Source organism: Trichosurus vulpecula, chromosome 5 (assembly GCF_011100635.1).
Source record: "Trichosurus vulpecula isolate mTriVul1 chromosome 5, mTriVul1.pri, whole genome shotgun sequence".
In the NCBI taxonomy this organism is placed as follows: Eukaryota; Metazoa; Chordata; class Mammalia; order Diprotodontia; family Phalangeridae; genus Trichosurus; species Trichosurus vulpecula.
In genome coordinates this window covers 292,029,644-292,048,364 of record NC_050577.1, presented here as the reverse complement: position 1 = coordinate 292,048,364, position 18,721 = coordinate 292,029,644, and the positions used below count along the sequence as shown (strand labels likewise).

The following is an 18,721-nucleotide window of genomic DNA, read 5'->3' as shown; positions in this document are numbered from 1 at the left end:
CACTCCCACTCCATGGCCCTGGGGTCCTTTCCACCTCTGTGATCTCATGAGGAGTTCAAGGAGGGAGAAATCACTTTCATCCTGAGGACGCAGGGAAGTTTTCTGGAGAGCTGGTGTGCGAGCTGGGTCTTGAAGAAAGATTGAAATATGGTAGACTGAGGAGCAGTGGAAGCTGTTGCAGCTCACTTTCCTTCACTCGTTTTACAGTACTCCCACTTCCCACCCACTTCGTCTCCTGCCCGTATACGTACAGTCTATATTCAGGCAAGCCAGCCCACTTTCTTTTCATGTCATTACACCTCCTACTGCCATTCCTTTGCCCTAGATAGGCCCATGCCTGGAATGCCCCACCCCCTACTTATTTGTCTGTATATACATATAAACACACACATGTACCTATGCATGTGTGTATATATGTACATGTGTGTGTATATATATATGTATATATATGTATGTATAGTCTCCTCTCAGTAGAATTTAAAAGCAAGAGATGTTTGGGGTTTTGTGTTTTTTTTTTGTTTTTAATGTCTCTATTACCTAGTATGTGCTTTGCACCCAGTAAGGGCTTAATGTTTAGTGAATTGAATTGAACTAAATTGAAAATGGAATGAATTGGGGTTGTGTGGAGTCCATTAGAGAACGTGGTTTCAAACACTGACAACACATGAGACCTTGGATAAGTCACTTCCTTTCTCTGGGCATCAGTTCATCCTCTGTAAAATTAGGAGGCTAGACTAGATGGCCTTTCAGGTACCTACTAGTTCCAGATTTATGATCCCATGTTCCCTTGATCAGTTTCAGACTTCTGACAATAAAAAGCAAAGAAATAAGAGTGGATAATTTTTGGTCTATATTAAGTAAAAAATCTTTTTTTATAAGTAGGAGTTTGTAATTATATATTCTAACATCACCCCCATAGTTCTCAGAAACTAATTCCACCCTGCTTTCCTTATCTCCATTCATCTCCCACATAGGCCAGAGTAGCCAGGTGGGAAAAGCTTTAAATTTTGAATGAAAAGACCCAAGTTCAAATCCTGACTTCCTGGGTCTCACTGCCTTAACATCAAACCTAAAAAACCTGTAAAAGGAGGGTGTTAGACTAGAAGATGCCTAAAGCCTGTCAACCACTGACTAGCCCATCTCCCTCTACCTCTGCATGTTAGTTGCTTTTTTTTTTTCATAGCAAAGGAGAGTGCCAACAAAGGAGAGAATTTCTTTCCTGCCTTTAAAAACCAGGCAAGTAAGCAAACTCATGGAACCCTGTGGCAGATGGCAGTTGGGCTCACAGGCCCCAGAGGGTTCTCAGTTGCCCCCAGACTTCATTCCCCGTGTCTTTTGCAGCTCCAGAAGCAGCTGTCCGAGCTGGATGAGGACGATCTGTGTTACGAATTTCGGCGAGAACGCTTCACGGTCCATCGCACCCACCTCTACTTCCTGCACTATGAGTACGAACCCACCTCAGACAACACGGATGTCACCCTTGTGGCTCAGCTCTCCATGGACAGGTATGGAGGGAACTTGCCAATGTCCCAGAGCTGCAAAGAGATGGAGGGACAGTAGAACGAGCACTGGACTCAGTCGGAGGACATGGGTTCAAATGTCATCCAGTACAACTTTGGGGTCTGTTATTTACAGCTGTAAAATAAGAGATTTGGATGAGAAGGCCTTGAACAGACAAAGATATTCCTTCTATCTCTATATCTATAATCTCATGAAACATTTTAAATACTCCCAGAGTCATGTAACTGTTATTCTTTACGTGAACAGATGAGTATAAAGTAGAGTATCTTTTGAGTGCCTGTGGTATTCAGGCATGAGCAACAAGGGCTCTGATCAGGATGGATGGAGATGGATGGAGGGATGGAAGGATGGATGGATGGATATACATACTTTATTAAGTACACTTGTTTCATGCACTTAAAATGCACTTAAGTGTGTTTTCTTTTTTTTCTTAATCAGATAATATTTGCTAAACAGAAGAGCAAAAGTAAAAGTAATCCCAACATAAAAGTTAGCCATAAACCTGAATCTCACTCTCCCACCAATTCATTATTTTTAAATGCACTTTATTAAGCATTATCAAGTAATTAATCTATGCCAATCACTGTGCGAAGTGATTGGGAATGCAAATACAAAAACCAAAGACAATCCCTGTCCTCTAGAAGCTATTCTGGTGGGGAAGGTAAAGGGACACAACATATGTGGTGGAGCAGTAGCCCAGGGAAGGGTATTTGGGTTTGGAAAGTTACAAGGGTGATGAGTGGAGCCATAATGAAGTAGATTGACACACTTTTTTGAGCAGCAACTACAGCATTGATTTGATTATGGTTTCAGAACTAGCAAGCAGAGTAAAGCCGAAGGCAGTGTGACAGTAAAGCAAACGGTGAGAAGATGAATGGGACATAAGCTAAGCATGGTTACAGCCAACTTGGATGTATGGAACTGAACATGGCACTCATCCATCAGGCTGGGGGGCCCAGGATGGGAATTCTGAAGACGAAAGTGTTAAGTGCTGTAGGGAATGATCCACTGGACTGGTCACCACAGAGACGATAAGGCCATAGTGAGATGAAACATGGTGGCATGTGAGTTAGATGCAGTGGGTTGCTAACCAGTCAGGAGAACAGGGCCCCTGTTGTGTCAAAGAGGAAGGCGCAGCAGTTGAGCTGTGGGAACAGAACAGAAGCGGCTGTGTTCAAAAGCTGTCAAAGGGCACTAGCCTCACTCTTGATCTAGGGCCGCATCTAACAGCAAGGTGACTCTGGGTCTCCGGGCTAGTGACTGGCCTGATCCATTCTGTCTGGTGCTAGAGCTGGGTGTTTTGCAAAGTGAGAGAAATGATAGCTCACTGTGGCATAGCAATGGGCCTCTGGGGAAGCTATTACCTATGTGGCTTTCTCTATGTGTCTGTACTCATGCTCCCCCATGTCAGGTGTGTCCCTGGCTGAATCTCAGGCAATGGTATGTGCTACAAGTTCAGGAGAGCTGACTCTTTGTCAAAAAATGTCAGTGCTAATTGTGTCTTTGCCAACACCTTTGGAGTCCTTTCTTTCTCTTGGGTTTCCCTAGGTTGTGGTCGGTAGAACCTGGCAGTCAGAGACCTTAAGACCCTGACATTTCTCTCTCATACTCTCACCAGCATATACATATCTATATCTATATCTATATCTATATCCACGCAAACATATACTCCCTCTCCACCCCCAAAATAATGTCCATATTAAAGTGAAACAGAGAGATTGAGACTGGAGTGTGATGGTCTGCTTGGGGAAAAGAGGTTAAGAGAATAAAGAAAGGGAATTGGAAGCCCTTGCAGTCATGCCATTCCTATTAAAGTGTGCTGGCTCCAACATGGCATGGATGGGATTGTAGCTTTCCATCATTTCCTAGGAGTTTTCTTGTGACTAATGTGCTCATCCAAAGAGACAGAGAAGAAATTCAGTGCTTTGTTGTTGACCTTCATTTGGAAGATTGTTTTTCCATTAATTTTGTTTGGCTGATTTCTCAGTTAGCTTCGCGCTTTAGGACCCAGAATATCCAGTGACAGACAGAGCAGAGAAACCTTGTAAATACAATCTTCAAATGAACCAACCTATATGATTTTATTGCTTCTCAATCCATCCTTCTCCTCAGAGGTTAAGATGGAAGTTGCAGCACTGTAGAAGGACTGCTGACCCCATTATCAGATGAGTGGGGCTCAAATCCCACCATGAGGCATACAACCTTGGTGACTCAGAACAAAACATCTAACCTTCCTGGGCCTCAGTTTCCCTTTCTTTAAAATGAGATTATTAGCTTTAAAAACCTCTAAGTTCCCTTCAGCTTTAGATTTATGATCCTATGAACTAATCTTGTTTTAGTGGGGCAAAGGGAGAATAATTTGGGGGTGACTAGGTGATGCAGTTCATAGAATGCTGGCCCTGGATACAGGAAGACCTGAGTTCAAATTCAGCCTGAGACACTAGCTATGTCACCCTGGGCAAGTCACTTAACACACTTTGCCTCACTTTCCTCATCTATGAAATGAACTAGAGAAGGAAATGGCAAATCACTCCAGTACTTTGCCAAGAAAACCCCAAATGGGGTCACAAGAAGTGAGATACAACTGAATAATCATAACAACATCCCTGCATTAGGAGTCAGAAGACCTAGGTCTAGTCCCAGTGATGCTCAATTCACTGTGCTGTCTTGGAGAACTCATGGAGAATCATGGAGTCATAGAAGCCCCCAAAGCTCCAAGAAGTCTCAAAGGTCACCTAGTCCAAATGTACCTAAAAAGGGCAGCCCCCAGAACAGCCATCCACCTTCCACTGGAGCATGTCCAGCATCCAGGATCTCCCCACCTCCCTTTGGATGAAAGGGGCCTCTATAGCTCATTTATCCTAGATGCCTGCCTTTTAGGCAGGTTAAGTATCAACCCCATTTTCCTGAGGAAACAGTTGAGGCAGAGAGAGATTAAGTGGCTTGTTCATGGTCTTAGAGCTTTAAGTCCTAAAGGGGGCATCCAACTTAGGTCTCCTTCCTCTTGGGGGAGTCCTCTTTCTGCCAGAGTCCATGGCTTTTACGCATCTATAGGTGTGTTGAGAGTCAGTAGAACATAAAGTGCTGGACTTGGAATTGGAAAGAGCTGGGTTCAAATCTCACACACTAGCTGTGTGGCCATGGGCCTCATGTTTCTTATCTGCACCTACTTCTCAGGGTAGTTGTGCAACTCCATTGAAATTGTGAATATAAAGAGGTTTGCAAACTCTGGAGTGTCTGCTATCTGCCCATTCTTGTTGTTGGAGTTTCATCTTCTCTCCCTCCCATAGGGTGATCTCCCTTCCAGCAGGGTCTATGATTTATCCTTCTCTTAAAGAGGTAGCATACACAGAGCATGGGGCTTGGAATTCTAACAGACTGGGTTTGAATGGTACAAATTTGGGCAAGGAATAAGGAAGTGGTTCATTCTAAGGGAAAGAACATGGGACAGAGTAAAAAGACTTCCATTTTAGACATGTTTCTGCTTCTCACTCCCTCTGTGACTCTGGGCAAGTCAATTTTCTCCTCTAGATCTTATTTTTGTCATGTGTAAAATGAGGAGATAGATGAGCTCCATTGAGCTCAGAGATAGCATGTTATAATGGATAAGGCAGAGAGGTTGGGCAGTGGTTAGAGCCCTGGACCTATAATAAGGAAGATCTGAGTTCCAATTCAGCCTCAGACTCTAATAACTGCGTGACTACCCTAGGCAAGTCACTTGCTCCTTGTCTGCCTTATTTCTCCCTTCTAGAATATCAGGGTGATGATAGCAACCACTTCCCAGGGCTATTCTGAGAATCCAGGGAGATAATATTTGTAAAGGATTTTGTAAACCTTAAAGCACTATATAAGTGTTAGCTATTAATATTATTATTATCATCATCATCATTGGGCATCAAGACACAGTTAATAAAGTTCTGGGCCTGGAGTCACGGAGACCTGAGTTCAAATCTAGCCTCAGACACTAGCCAGTATGATCCTAGGCAAGTCACTTAACCTCTGTTTGCCTCAGTTTCCTCATCTGTTAAAAGGGGATATTAATAGCACCTCCCTCCCAGGGTTATCTTGAGGATCAAATGAAATAACAGTTATAAATGGCTTGGCACAGTGTCCAACATACAGTAAGTGCTACATAAATACTGTTGTCGTTGGATGACGCTGGACTAAAGGCAGGCATATGTTGATTCAAATTCTGCCATAGACACTTACTAATTGTGTGACCCTGGGCAAATTCACCTCCTAGTCTATAAAAAGAGGGCTTTTGACTGGATGGCATCTCCAAGTGTGTATCTGTGGTCCTGTGAGCTACCGTCCCTCCTGCCTTTAATATTCTATGGCTTGGTGGTTTTCCCAGAATTACTTGTCTCACAGGGTTGTTGGAAGGAAAGTTCTTTGGAAACCTTTAAATCCTGGAGAAATGGGAGTTGGCAGTGGTAGCACCATGTGCTCCCTGGCTGGTGAAAAGCAAGAGAGCATCCCGAGCCCCTAAAGTTTCCCTTGGCCAGTTCCCCACCCCCCTTCCACGGCATGCCTGGAAAGTACCTCGTCCCCACCTCCCAGCGAGGGCCCATGTCAAAGAAGGGGAAAGATACATTATGTTTTCTTCAGGAAGCAACATTGCCTCGGCAACTTATGGCAACCAGCAGAATTGCCCTGGAGCCCATGAGGCCAGAATGTGACATGTGCATGACGCCTCCTAATATGCTCTGACAACTATTATGGTCCTGACTATTCCATAGAGGACCAAAGGAATTCAGAGCGATGAGACGCCGAACAGAACATAATAAAAAATTATCAAGTGGTAATGCTTTCTAATGAAGACGGCAGGCGTTTAACCAGCCTCCTCCTCTCCTTCCTACACATTCAATTATGACGCTAGGCACTCACAGGGGCCTGTTCTATTGATTTTTAATTTAAGAAACATTTCTTGTGTGTTTGTAAACCTTTGAGTGCAAAACAGACCCTGAGTGAATGTCACACCGAATTAAGGAGGCTGGTGGGCAGGCGGGCCTATGAGGGCTTCCCTCTGGAATCCCACCAGCGGGGGGTGCTCTTAGCCTGGCGCCGAGCTAAGGTGAAGCAGATGTTTCTCTCCCAGCTGCCCAGGATGCTCGTTCTGCTAATCAATGGGGACTGGGAGCAACATGCTTTGGTGGAGCCCTCTGACAAGGGAGATTTTTTTTAAACTATTAAAGACTCCTTTGGAAAGCAAAGTTCTACATAATGGAGCTCTCAGGAAAAATTATAATAATTTATTTTCTCTCCTCTTTTAGAGGGATGCTGTTGCCTGTATACTAGACAGAGTACTGGACTTAGAGTTAGAAAGTCCTGACACTTCTTAGCTGTGTCTCTGGGCAAGTCCTTTGGGTTACAGACTCCTCCTCGGAGAAATAAAGGAGTCAGACTAGAAGGCTCTGAGATTCCATTGAATTCTAAATCTATGGTCGTATGTCCTCTAGAAACATCTATTCTGAGGTCGCCTGTTCTGTTTTCAGACAGCTCTAATTTGAGGAAGTTTGTCCTTAAATTGAAGCAAACGCTGACTTGACTTGAGTCTTTGTTGTTGCTGCTGCTGCTATTCAATCATTTCAATCATGTCTGACTCTTCGTGACCCTATCTGGGGTCTTCCTGGCAGAGATGCTGGAGCAGTCTGCCATTTCCTTCTCCAGGTCACTTTTTGTTCATGTCTAACTCTTGGTAACCCCATTCAGGGTTTTCTTGGCAGAGATACAGAAGTGGTTTGCTATTTCCTTCTCCAGCTCATTTTATAGATGAGGAAACTGAGGCAAACAGGGTGAAGTGACTTGTCTAGGGTCACACAGCTAAAGTCTGAGGCTGGAATTGAAATCAGGAATGTGAGTCTTCCTGACTCTGGACCTGCAGCTCTGTGCACTATGGCGCCACCTAGCTGCGGAAGCAAACTACTTCCCCATATCAGCTATCTAGTAGGTGGTCCTATTTCTCCATTCGAGGATTCAAAAATGAATCTAATCTCTCTTCAAGATCGTAACCCTTCAGATGCTGGAAGATAACTGGCCTAATCCGAGCCTCAGTTTCCTCATCTTTAAAATGAGCTTACTAATGCCTACAGCAAGTACCTCACTTGGTTTTTGTGAGGATTAAGTGATGTAATTTACAGAAAGAGTTCCATAATCTTCTTAAGGAAAGGCAGCCAAGTGGTGTATTGGAAATAGCACTGGAGTCCGGAAGACTCCAGTTCAAATCCAAACAGACACTTTGTATCCCTGAGCAAGTTACTTAACCTTTTCCCAACTGTTTCCTCAGCTGTAAAATGTCCCATTTGGGGTTTTCTTGGTAAAGATACTGGAGCGGCTTGCCTTTTCCTTCTCCAGCTTATTTTAAAGATGAGGAAACTGAAGCAAACAGGGTTAAATGACTTGCCGAGGTACACAAAGCTGGTAAGAGTCTGAGGGCAGACTGAAACTCAGATCTTCCTAACTCCAGGCCCAGCGCTCTAACCACTGGATCACCAGCTACTTGCTCTAACTTATTATTTTGTAGAGGAGGAATCCAGGTCGGGGTAATAGTCACATAGATGGCAGTAGTCACATAAGATCATAGACATATGAAAGGGCATTCAAAGTCATTTCATCCAATCCCCTCCCCATTTGACAGCTAAAGAAACTGAGGACAGAGCTGTGTGCCGTGGATGTCCTTGGGATTTAAGGACCTACGTTCAAATTCAGGCTCTCCTAGTTACTAGTTATATGACTTTGACTAAGTCATTTTCCCTCAGAGCCTTGGTTTCATCATCTGTGTAATGGCAGAGGACGGAGGAAGGTACTGAGATGAGGAGGAGGGCATTGGAGTAGATGACCTCTGCAGTCCCTTCCAGCTCTAGATCCAGGATGACTGAGCCTGTGGTGCTTCCTACCAGAGTACCTTTAAATGCTACCTTGAAATATCCTCCAGGATGATTTCATTATAGAATCTTAATTGATTGGATGGTATCTCTGTGACCATCATGACTCCTGCTCTTGGCTATTTTCTGTGTCTCAAGATGGTATCATATGAAAGGCTCTGAAGCCTGACTTCCAGCCAGCCCAGAGAGTGAAACTCAGTTATGAGACACAGCTCAATAATCTTCTAATACCACCCCCATTCCCAATTCAGCCAGGCAGATTTAGACAAGGAAAACTGGCCAAGAGGACTATAGACCCATTAAGCATTCTGTATGGTGGGGAATGGGGCAGCTAGGTGGTGCAATGGATAAGACAGAGTGCTGGGTTTGAAATCAGGAAGATTCACCAGCCTCAGACACTCAGTAGCTGTGTGACCCATGGCAATCCACTTAACCCAGCTTGCCTCAGTTTCCTCATATGTAAAATGAGCTGGAGAAGGAAATGGCAAACCACCCAGTATCTCTGCCAAAAAAAACCCATATGGGATCATGAAGAGTCAGACACAACTGAACAATAAAATGAATAGTGGGAAATAAGGAAGAAGAGAAGAGCCCCCAGTTACTGGTGCTTGGGGACAGATAGCAGATGGGCACTTTACATCAATGATCGCCAAACATTTTGAGGTTGAGGACCTTTTATAGCATGAAAAAATTTCTTAGGCCTCTACAAAGATAGTAGTTGTACTTCTAAGTTCTATTGTGGAATTAAAAATACATTGCAGTATCACACTTAGAGAAATTCAGTAACATTCATAAATGGCTTTGCATTTTATTTATCCCACTCAGTCAACAAGTATGTTTTAAGCCTTTGTTATGTGCTATATCATTTTGAAAGAGCTATGCATATATGTGTGAGACATTATTTATCCACCCTTTAGAAGTTATTGTAATTTCTGTTTCATTCAGCTCCCTCAGAGACTAGAAATACTTGTACTGTATCTTTAAGAGTCAAATGGAATGATGTGGAAAGAGTTGCTTGGAGTCACATCATACTTGCTTATTTATGGGTTCTCAAACCTTTTTGTAAGAGTTTTGTATCCTACCAGATTCCTGGTGCCCAAGGGTTGGAAAACACTGGTTTAAAAGTATCCTTGTCTCTTCATCTTAAGACCATGCTATCTATAGCAGCCTTTGTAGCCTTTCTCTCTTCCACTTAGTTTATCTGATTCTTGTCATGTCCTTTCTGAGATGTAGTTTTGATTGTTTTGTTTGTAGTTCTCCAGAGAAGTAGTTCTCAGGAAAAGTGCAGGTTTAAAAAAATAAAAGAACTCTTAGAAAATCGTGACTGTGGGAGGGGGAAAGGGAGCCCCAAGTTAACCATTATAGTGACTTTGTAGGGCTCCTCACTTAGCTAAGGTTCATATTGAGTATGTTCATATATCATTCTTTAAAATGCCTATTTTCAAAAGAGAAAGATAGTATAGCATAGGGAATATACCAGTGGACTTAAGGTCCACAGGATTCCAGGTCTCCCTCTGACCCATAATGATTGTATGACCTTGGACAAGACACTGAAGATCTCTGAACCTCAAGCAATTCTCTGAGATTATATAGGTATAGAAAGGCTGCTATCCAGTGGATTGATTTCTGGACTTAAGAACTTCTGATTTCAAATCCTCTCTCAGAAACTTTCTAACTATGTGACCCTGAACAAGTCATTGAGGTCACTTAGCCTTAGTTTCCCTACCTATAAAATGGGAGATAATATCACCTACCTCCTAGGGCTATTGTAAGGACAAAAAATAGATCATTTCTGTAGAACTCTTTAACAATAAAAACACCATGGAAATGTTAACTAATTATTGCTATCTGTGCTTGGGAATAGAAACAACTCTTTTACAAAGGAAATCATAATTCCTGGGCAAACCAGCACTTCTTCAGAGGAACTCAGATCACTAGATCTGTGTTTTATCCATCATGGAGCAGACTCTGGGTAGGAGGATGTAGAGTATGGGGAAGCCAATTGTAATAGTTATGGGAAGGGGTGGTGTAGCTCTTTATGCTTTTACCAAGCACTTTCTTTTTGTGTATTTCATTTATGTTTTATTGATCCTTTTTCACATTGTTATCATTTCCTAGTATCCTCCCCATACAGAGAGAGAGAGAGAGAGAGAGAGAGACAGACAGAAAGAGGGGGGGCAATTCTCTTGTAGTAAAGTCAGTTACACAAAACAAACAGATCTACTGAGCATGCCTGACAGAGGATACCTTATTCTACCCCTGTAGTCTACTGCCTCTCCTCTTCCCCTCAGAACTCTGGAGTCACGATCTTTACCAGATGCCCTCCTCACAACAGTCCTGTGATATAGGTGATATGGGAAGGAGAAAGCTCCCTTTCCTACAGGTGGGGAAAGTGAGACACCCAGTGATTGAATGAACAAGAGAATATGTTCTCCTACTCAAGACCCACAGCAGCCCACATTGGTCTGCTTTGCATATAGTGCTTTGTAACCAGAAAGGACCAGGCCAGGGGGCGGAGCCAAGATGGCAGCTGGAAAGCAGGGACTTGCATGAGCTCCCCACCAGGTCCCTCCAAACACCTACAAAAATGGCTCTGAACAAATTCTAGAACTGCAGAACCCACGAAATAGCAGAGGGAAGCAGGGCTCCAGCCCAGTTGCTGGGTAAGGCCTATCACATGGAGCTGGAAGCAGAGCAGAGCCCAGCCTGAGCTGCGCCTGGGCCAACCAGACCAGGAGGCAGGCAGAACAGGCCCTAGTGCCCTGAATCAGTGAGCTGTGGCAATTACCAGACTTCTCAACCCACAAACACCAAAGACAACAGGGAAGGTTAGTGGAAAAATCTGCTGGGACAGAGTGAAAAGAGTTCACAGTTAGGTCACCGCCCTGGGGCAGCGGAGGTAATGCAGCTCTGAGGCTGCTTCCAGAGCTACAGCTGCAGTTGCTTTCAGCCCCAGGCCCACCTGGTGGGAGGAATTAAGTGGCAGATCTCAGCAGGAGTACCAGCCAGCTTAGATCTGAGTCCAGTCTAGGTTGGCAGTTCTTGGGGGAGGAGTAGCACTGGTGTGGCAGAGATTGCTGTGTAGAAATAGCTCTGAAAACAACAGCACAGCCCCTCAAGCTTGGGACAAAGTACTCTCTTCAAGCAGTCATGCCCCAACGAAAAACTCAAGGGTCAAGTAAGTTGGCTGGGAATATGGCCAGGCAGCGAAAACAGACTCAGATTCAGACTCAGACTTTGGAATCTTTCTTTGGTGACAAAGAAGACCAAAACATACAGCCAGAAGAAGTCCACAAAGTCAAAGAGCCTACGTCAAAAGCCTCCAAGAAAAACATGAACTGTCTCAGGCCATGGAAGAGCTCAAAAAGGATTTGGAAAGCAAGTTAGAGAAGTAGAGGAAAAATTGGGAAGAGAAATGAGAATGATGTGAGAAAACCATGAAAAACAAGTCAATGACTGGCTAAAGGAGACTCAAAAAATACTGAAGAAAATAACACCTTAAAAATTGACTCACTCAAATGGCAAAAGAGCTCCAAAAAGCCAATGAGAAGAATGCCTTGAAAGGCAGAATTAGCCAAATGGAAAAGGAGGTCCAAAAGACCACTGAAGAGAATACTACCTTAAAAATGAGATTGGAGCAAGTGGAAGCTAGTGATTTTATGAGAAATCAAGATATTATAAAACAGAACCAAAGGAATGAAAAAATGGAAGACAATGTGAAGTATTTCATTGGAAAAACCACTGACCTGGAAACTAGATCCAGGAGAGATAGTTTAAAAATTATTGGACTACCTGAAATCAATGATCAAAAAAAGAACTTAGATGTCACCTTTCAAGAAATTATCAAGGAGATCCCAAAAAGAAAACTCCTAGGAATATTGTCGCCAAATTCCAGAGCTCCCAGATCAAGGGAAAACTACTGCAAGCAGCCAGAAAGAAACCATTTGAGTATTGTGGAAAAACAAATATCTAGCAGCTTCTACATTAAGGGATCAAAGGGCTTGGAATATGATATTCCGGAGGTCAGTGGAATTAGGATTAAAACCAAGAATCACCTACCCAGAAAAACTGAGTATCGTGCTCTAAGGCAAAATATGGACTTTCAATAAAATAGGGGACTTTTAAGCTTTCTCAGTGAAAAGACCAGAGCTGTATAGAAAATTTGACTTTCAAACACAAGAATCAAGAGAAGCATGAAAAGGTAAACAAGAAAGAGAAATCGTAAGGGACTTACTAAAGTTGAATTGTTTTGTTTACATTCCTACATGGAAAGATGATGTGTATAATTCATGAGACCTCAGTATTAGGGTAGCTGAAGGGAATATATATATATATATATAGAAAGAGGGCACAGGGTGAGAGTTGAATATGAAGGGATGATATCTAAAAAAATAAAATTAAGGGAAGAGAGAGGAACATATTGAGAGAGGGAGAAAGGGAGAGATAGAATGGGATAAATTATCTCACATAAAAGTGGCAAGAAAAAGCAGTTCTGTAGGAAGGGAAGAGGGGGCAGGTAAGGGGGAATGAGTGAATCTTACTCTCATTGGATTTGACCTGATGAGGGAATAACATACACACTTAATTGGGTATCTCACCCCACAGGAAAGAAGGAGGAAGGAGATAAAAAAGGGGGGATGATAGAAGGGGAGGCAGATAGGGGGAGGAGGTAATCAAAAACAAACACTTTGGAAAAGGGACAGGGTCAAGGGAGAAATTTGAATAAAGTGGGATAGGATAGGAAGGAGCAAAATATAGTTAGTCTTTCACAACATGAATATTGTGGAAGGGATTTACATAATGATATGCATATGGCCTGTGTTGAATTGCTTGCTTTCTTAGGGAGGGTGGGTGGGGAGGGAAGAGGGGAGAGAATTTGGCACTCAAAGTTTTAAAAACAGATGTTCAAAAAAAAGTTTTTGTGTGAAACAATGAAATAAGATAAACAGCAATGGGGCATAGAAAATTATCTTGCCCTACAAGAAAGCAAGGGAAAAGGGGATGGGGGGGAGTGGGGTGACAGAAGAGAGGGCTGACTGGCGAATGAGGCAACCAGAATATATGCCATCTTAGAGTTGGGGGGGGGAGGGTAGAAATGGGGAGAAAATTTGTAATTCAAACTCTTGTGAAAATCAATGCTGAAAACTAAAAATATGAAATAAATAAATAAATAAATAAAAGAAATCCATGTCCTCTATAGAATTACCTGCCCTAATTACAATGTTCTACTTATACCAGAACATCTAAATAAGTTTAAAAAATCAAGCAAATAAAAACATGAGAACTCAGTGGTCACACAGTCCAAATGGAATTTTTCCCATGTTAAAAAGAAGCTTGTATACTTAAGCAGTCATGACTTGGGTATTGCAGCTATTAGGAAAAAAAAAGAAAGGACCAGGCCAATGTGTGTGTGTGTGTGTGTCTATATATATATACACACATACATATATATGTACATACACACCCACATTATCTCTTGTGAGAATGTAGGCTCCTGGAGGACAAAGACTGTCTCACTTTTGTCTTTGTGTCTGTAGTACTCAGCACAGTGTCTGACTCATAGAAGCCAACTAATAAACATATGTCAAATATTCAGCTGGTCCATACATTTACCTTGTGCTGCAGGTGCTGGATCTGAAGTCATACAATGGACCCAGATTCAACTATTGGCTCTGGTACTTATTATCTTATATAGACAATACAGTGGATAGAGTGCTAGACATGGAGTCAGGAAAACCTGAGTTCATTTGTTCAATTCCTACCTCTGATTCTCCTCCTCTTCCTCCTTCATCTACATCTCCTTCTCCTCCTTCTCCTTCATCTTCATCTCCTCCTCCTCTTTCTTCTTCTTCTTCTTCTTCTTCTTCTTCTTCTTCTTCTTCTTCTTCTTCTTCTTCTTCTTCTTCTTCTTCTTCTTCTTCTTCTTCTTCTTCTTCTTCTTCTTCTTCTTCTTCTTCTTCTTCTCTCTCCCTCCCTTCTCTCTCTCTCTCCTCTCTCTCTCTCTCTCTCTCTCTCTCTCTCTCTCTCTCTCTTTCTCTCCCCCCATTTCTCTCTCTCCCCCACTCCCTCTCTCCCTCTCCTTCTCTCCCTCTCTTCCTCCCCTCCCTCTCTCTCCCTCTGCCTCTTGCCTAGGGTCACTTACCTAGTCTCTGAGGTCACTTTTGAACTCAGATCCTCCTGACTCCAGGGTTGGTGCCTATCCATTGTGCCACCCAGCTGTCCCACTTCAAATTCTTACTAGCCTTGTGAACCTGCAAAAATCACTTAAGCATTGTGTCTCTCAGTTTCCTCAACTCTAAAATGGAATAAAGACAGCATCTGCCTTGCAGGGTTGTTATGAGGACCGAATGTGATAATATTCATGAAAAAGCTTTGCAAACCTTCAAACACGTTAGAAATGCTAGCTGTTATTATTCGTATCTGCGCAGCCTTAGACAAGTCACTTAAACTGTATGGATCTCAATTTCTACTGTATTTTTCCTATTCTTCTTTCCATCCTCTACTTTCCTCTCTCTCTTTCCTCCTTTCCTCCCTCCCTTCCTTTTACCCTTCTCGCTATCTTTCTTCTTGTCCTTTTCTCCTTCCCTTCCTTCTGTCCATAAGGGGATTAGACTAAATGATCTCTCGGGTCTAAATCTGAGATATCCTCTTTTACAAATGGGAAAACTCAGGCCCAGAGATTCTCAGTCACTTGTCCAAAGCCACAGCCAGTAAAGGCAGGGATAAGGCTTGACCCCAGGACAGCAGACTCTGTCTTCAGACTCCAAATTCAATGCTTCTTCCACTAACCTATTCTACATCATTCACCATCAAATATCTATCCCTCCCATCAGTCCTTGAGCTTCAGCTGTTCATTACCACAGTTTGCCTTGTGACTAAAGGTGGCTATGCTCCCATTTGACAGAAAAATGACAAATGGAGTGAGAAGATTCCCCCTCTCTTTCAAGGAGCTAGGTGATGGAAATCAGGAAGACTTTCAGTCAAAGTCTGCCTCAGACACTAGCTGTATGACCCTAGGCAGTCACTTAACCTTGTCAGCCTCAGTTTCTTCACCTACCTCCCAGGGTTATTGTAAGGACCGATAAGAAGACATAGGTAGCAAGCTTTTCAAAATAAAAGTACTCTATGTTCTTATTTTTCTCCTCCCCCCAGAACTCAAATAATTTAGGAAGAAGGTCCCCAGAGGTCTTAGGATCACTGATTTATAGTTGGAAGAGACCTTAAATTCCATGAGTCCAACCCCTTCCTTTTAAAGATGAGAAAACTAAGGCCCAATGACTTATTGCAGGTAGAAGTGCCAGAGCCAAGATTTGAACCACGGTGGTGGAAGAGGTTCTATTTCCCGTGCTTCTTCTACCATGCCAGGGAACCCAAGCTAAAGTGTGTTCCCCTCTGGGTCCTAACTGTGAGATTAAGCGCTGGAACAAACTCTTACCAAAAAAATCATCTTAATCAATTTGATTAAGCAACCATAATAGAAGGTGAAGAGTGGAGGAAACTTTACATGAGTGCAGCCCTTAATTCTCTGTATTCAAAGATGAAGTGAATTCAAACAATACCAATTCAGGGAACTACTATGAAGGACTTGGGGGAGCCCATCAGGAACCCCACTTAACCAAGATAGGTGGGCCATTTGCCTATGGTTTAGAGACCCTGAAATGGATAGAATCCATTTCCTGGAAATTGTCTGAATAGAATAGGCATTGTGGCTGGGGGCTGTCATTAGGTAGTTCTTACTGGGTAGGAAAAATGGAAATTGGCTTTGGCCATTGCTTAACTCTACATTTTATGCCCTGTGTGTTCCAAGAGCCATTGAGAAAAGATCTTTAAAGATTTTCTTCCAAATACTTTTGTAGAATGTCTTTATTTGAAAGCCCTTGCTGTGGTCACAGTGTGCCTTATCGTAACTACTGCAGGCAGGATACCCCCTGCAGAGTAGATGAGTTGATCTGTAAATGTACCTTCCCATGTGGTTGGGGTATTTCATTTAATGAGGAAAGATAGATGAGTGGAAGGATTGATGGATGGACAGAAGGGAGGGAAGGAGAAAAAAATAGTGAAAAAGGCAAAAGGGAGGGAGGGAAGGAAGGAGGAAAGAGAGAGAGGAAGGTAGAGGAGTGGGAAAAAAAATAAGAAAAATACAATAGAAAGTGCACTGACTCTGGAGGCAGAGAACTTGGATTCAAATTAAATCTCTATGTGACACATACTTGGGCAAATATCTTTAAATCTCTGGGACTCAGTTTCCTAAAATTGAAGATATTGGACTAGGTAGCCTCTGAGGTGATACTATGATCTTGGACAAGATACTTCCCTCCATGGACTTCAGGTTCCTTATCTGTAAAACAGAGTGTTGGACTAAATAGTCTGTAAGGTCGCTTCCTTATCTCAAAGTTATACTATCTGCCCTGTACGCCATCACCTGGATGGAAAGTCACAGGGCCCTAGATTTAGAACGAGAAGCCACGTGAGACTCTATCCAGCCTAAACTCCTCATTTAATAGACGAGGAAACTTGATACAGGTAAAAGGACTTGGCCAGTGGCACCCAGGTAACAAGTAACAAAGCGGGAATTTGAATCCCCCTGTAGCATTCTCCCCACATTAGGACAGTGCCTCCCCCAAGCTCTCCAAGGAGCTCTCCAAGGTCACAGAGGTAGTAAGTGGCAATGCTGGGATGCAAACAGTAGACTGGGTCTAAGCTCTAACTCCTCTACTTACTAGTCACTTAATTAAATCACTTTATTTGGTGAGCAAAGGAGGGGAGGGGAGGCAGGGAAGGAAGGAGAGAGAAAGAAACATAGAGGCAAAGGCAGAGACACAAAAGAAGAGACAGAGACACAGAGATGAGCAGAAACAGAGAGCTGTAGAGAGACAGAAATGGTAGAAGAGGCGAAGAAAGAGAAGAGGGGAACAGAAGAAAAGAGATTGGAGGAAAGGAGTAGAGAAAAGAGGGAGAGAGAAGATGAAAGGAAGAGAAAGAAGAAGGGCAAGAAAGGGATGAGAGAAGAAAGAGGATGTAAGGAGAGAAGAGGAAAAGAGGAGTGAGAGAGGAGGAAAGAAAGGGGAGAAGAGAAAACATGGGTAGAAAGAAGTTGAAATGTGAATGAGGAGGATTCAGCTCACCTTGGCTATGTTTTGGTTTCTTCTCAGGCTCCAGATGCTTGAGGCCATCTGCAAACACTGGGAGGGGCCCATCAGCTTGGCCCTGTACTTGTCTGATGCTGAAGCCCAGCAGTTCCTGCGCTATGCCCAGGGCTCCGAAGTCCTCATGAGCCGCCACAATGTCGGCTATCACATTGTGTACAAAGAAGGCCAGTTCTACCCTGTCAACCTTCTGCGCAATGTGGCCATGAAGCACATCAGCACTCCATACATGTTTCTCTCTGACATTGACTTCCTGCCTATGTACGGACTCTGTGAGTACCTCAGGTAAGTGTGGGGCAATCCGCTATGAGTTCTGTCTCCCCTTCTCATTCCCTGGAGGATGGAAGGATTTCTAAATGGGAGGGATCAATACTATAACAAGGGTGGGCCAGCTGGGTCTTGTCTATGGTGTCAGATTTTAGGGGCAGTTCAAGTCCTTTGGCAACAAAATGGGAAACTGTGGGACAGTGGTCTGGGGTGAGTGAGGCAAAGGGCGATCTGAATCTGTATCACTCTAGTGAATTTGGATTAACAGAGTAGAGTAAACCCTGATCCTGATTTCAGATCATCTCTGGAAAGGATTAGGTACTCCATATGTGTGTGTGTGTGTGTGTGTGTGTATATATATATATATATATATACATATACATATATATTCAATCTCTTTACTTCAATATAATTGTATAATTGGCTTCCTTTCTAATTTTGTCTTCTATTTTATGAATTTAAAAGCATTTTGTTGTGAAGGGGTCAATGAGCTATATCAGACTGCCAAAGGGAGGGGTAACACACACACACACACACACACACACACACACACACACACACACAAAGAGCCCCCGTCCCAGAGCCAGACTGGAGCCTCTGAAGCTGCTACTGTGATATGATGGGGACATCATGTGGCCAAAAAGGAAATTCAGTCCTGAAAATTCCAGTGAATTTCTGAGACTTTTGTGGTCCGTGTGGCTCATGGGGGTTGCAAAGCACAGGGCTAGAGGGGACCTTTTTGATTCAACACCTTCATTTTCCAGAAGAAGAAACAGGCTCACAGAAATAAGCATGCATGATCCTGAGCCAACAGAGATCTTAGCTCTCATTCTTACTGGAACATCTTAGTCCAGTTGATAGAGTCCTAGATTTGGAGCCAAAAGGCCTGAGTTCAAATTCTGA

At 43.1% G+C, this 18,721-nt stretch overlaps 1 protein-coding gene across 1 annotated transcript in view; it reads left to right on the top strand.

Moving 5' to 3' along the window:
- Positions 1–18,721, top strand: part of LARGE1 (LARGE xylosyl- and glucuronyltransferase 1) — a 612,831-nt gene that overhangs the window by 572,625 nt on the left and 21,485 nt on the right. The window contains exons 11-12 of the mRNA XM_036759140.1: positions 1,342–1,505; positions 17,558–17,836. Of these exons, the coding sequence (XP_036615035.1) occupies positions 1,342–1,505; positions 17,558–17,836 (443 nt within the window). The remainder of the gene's footprint in view (positions 1–1,341; positions 1,506–17,557; positions 17,837–18,721) is intronic.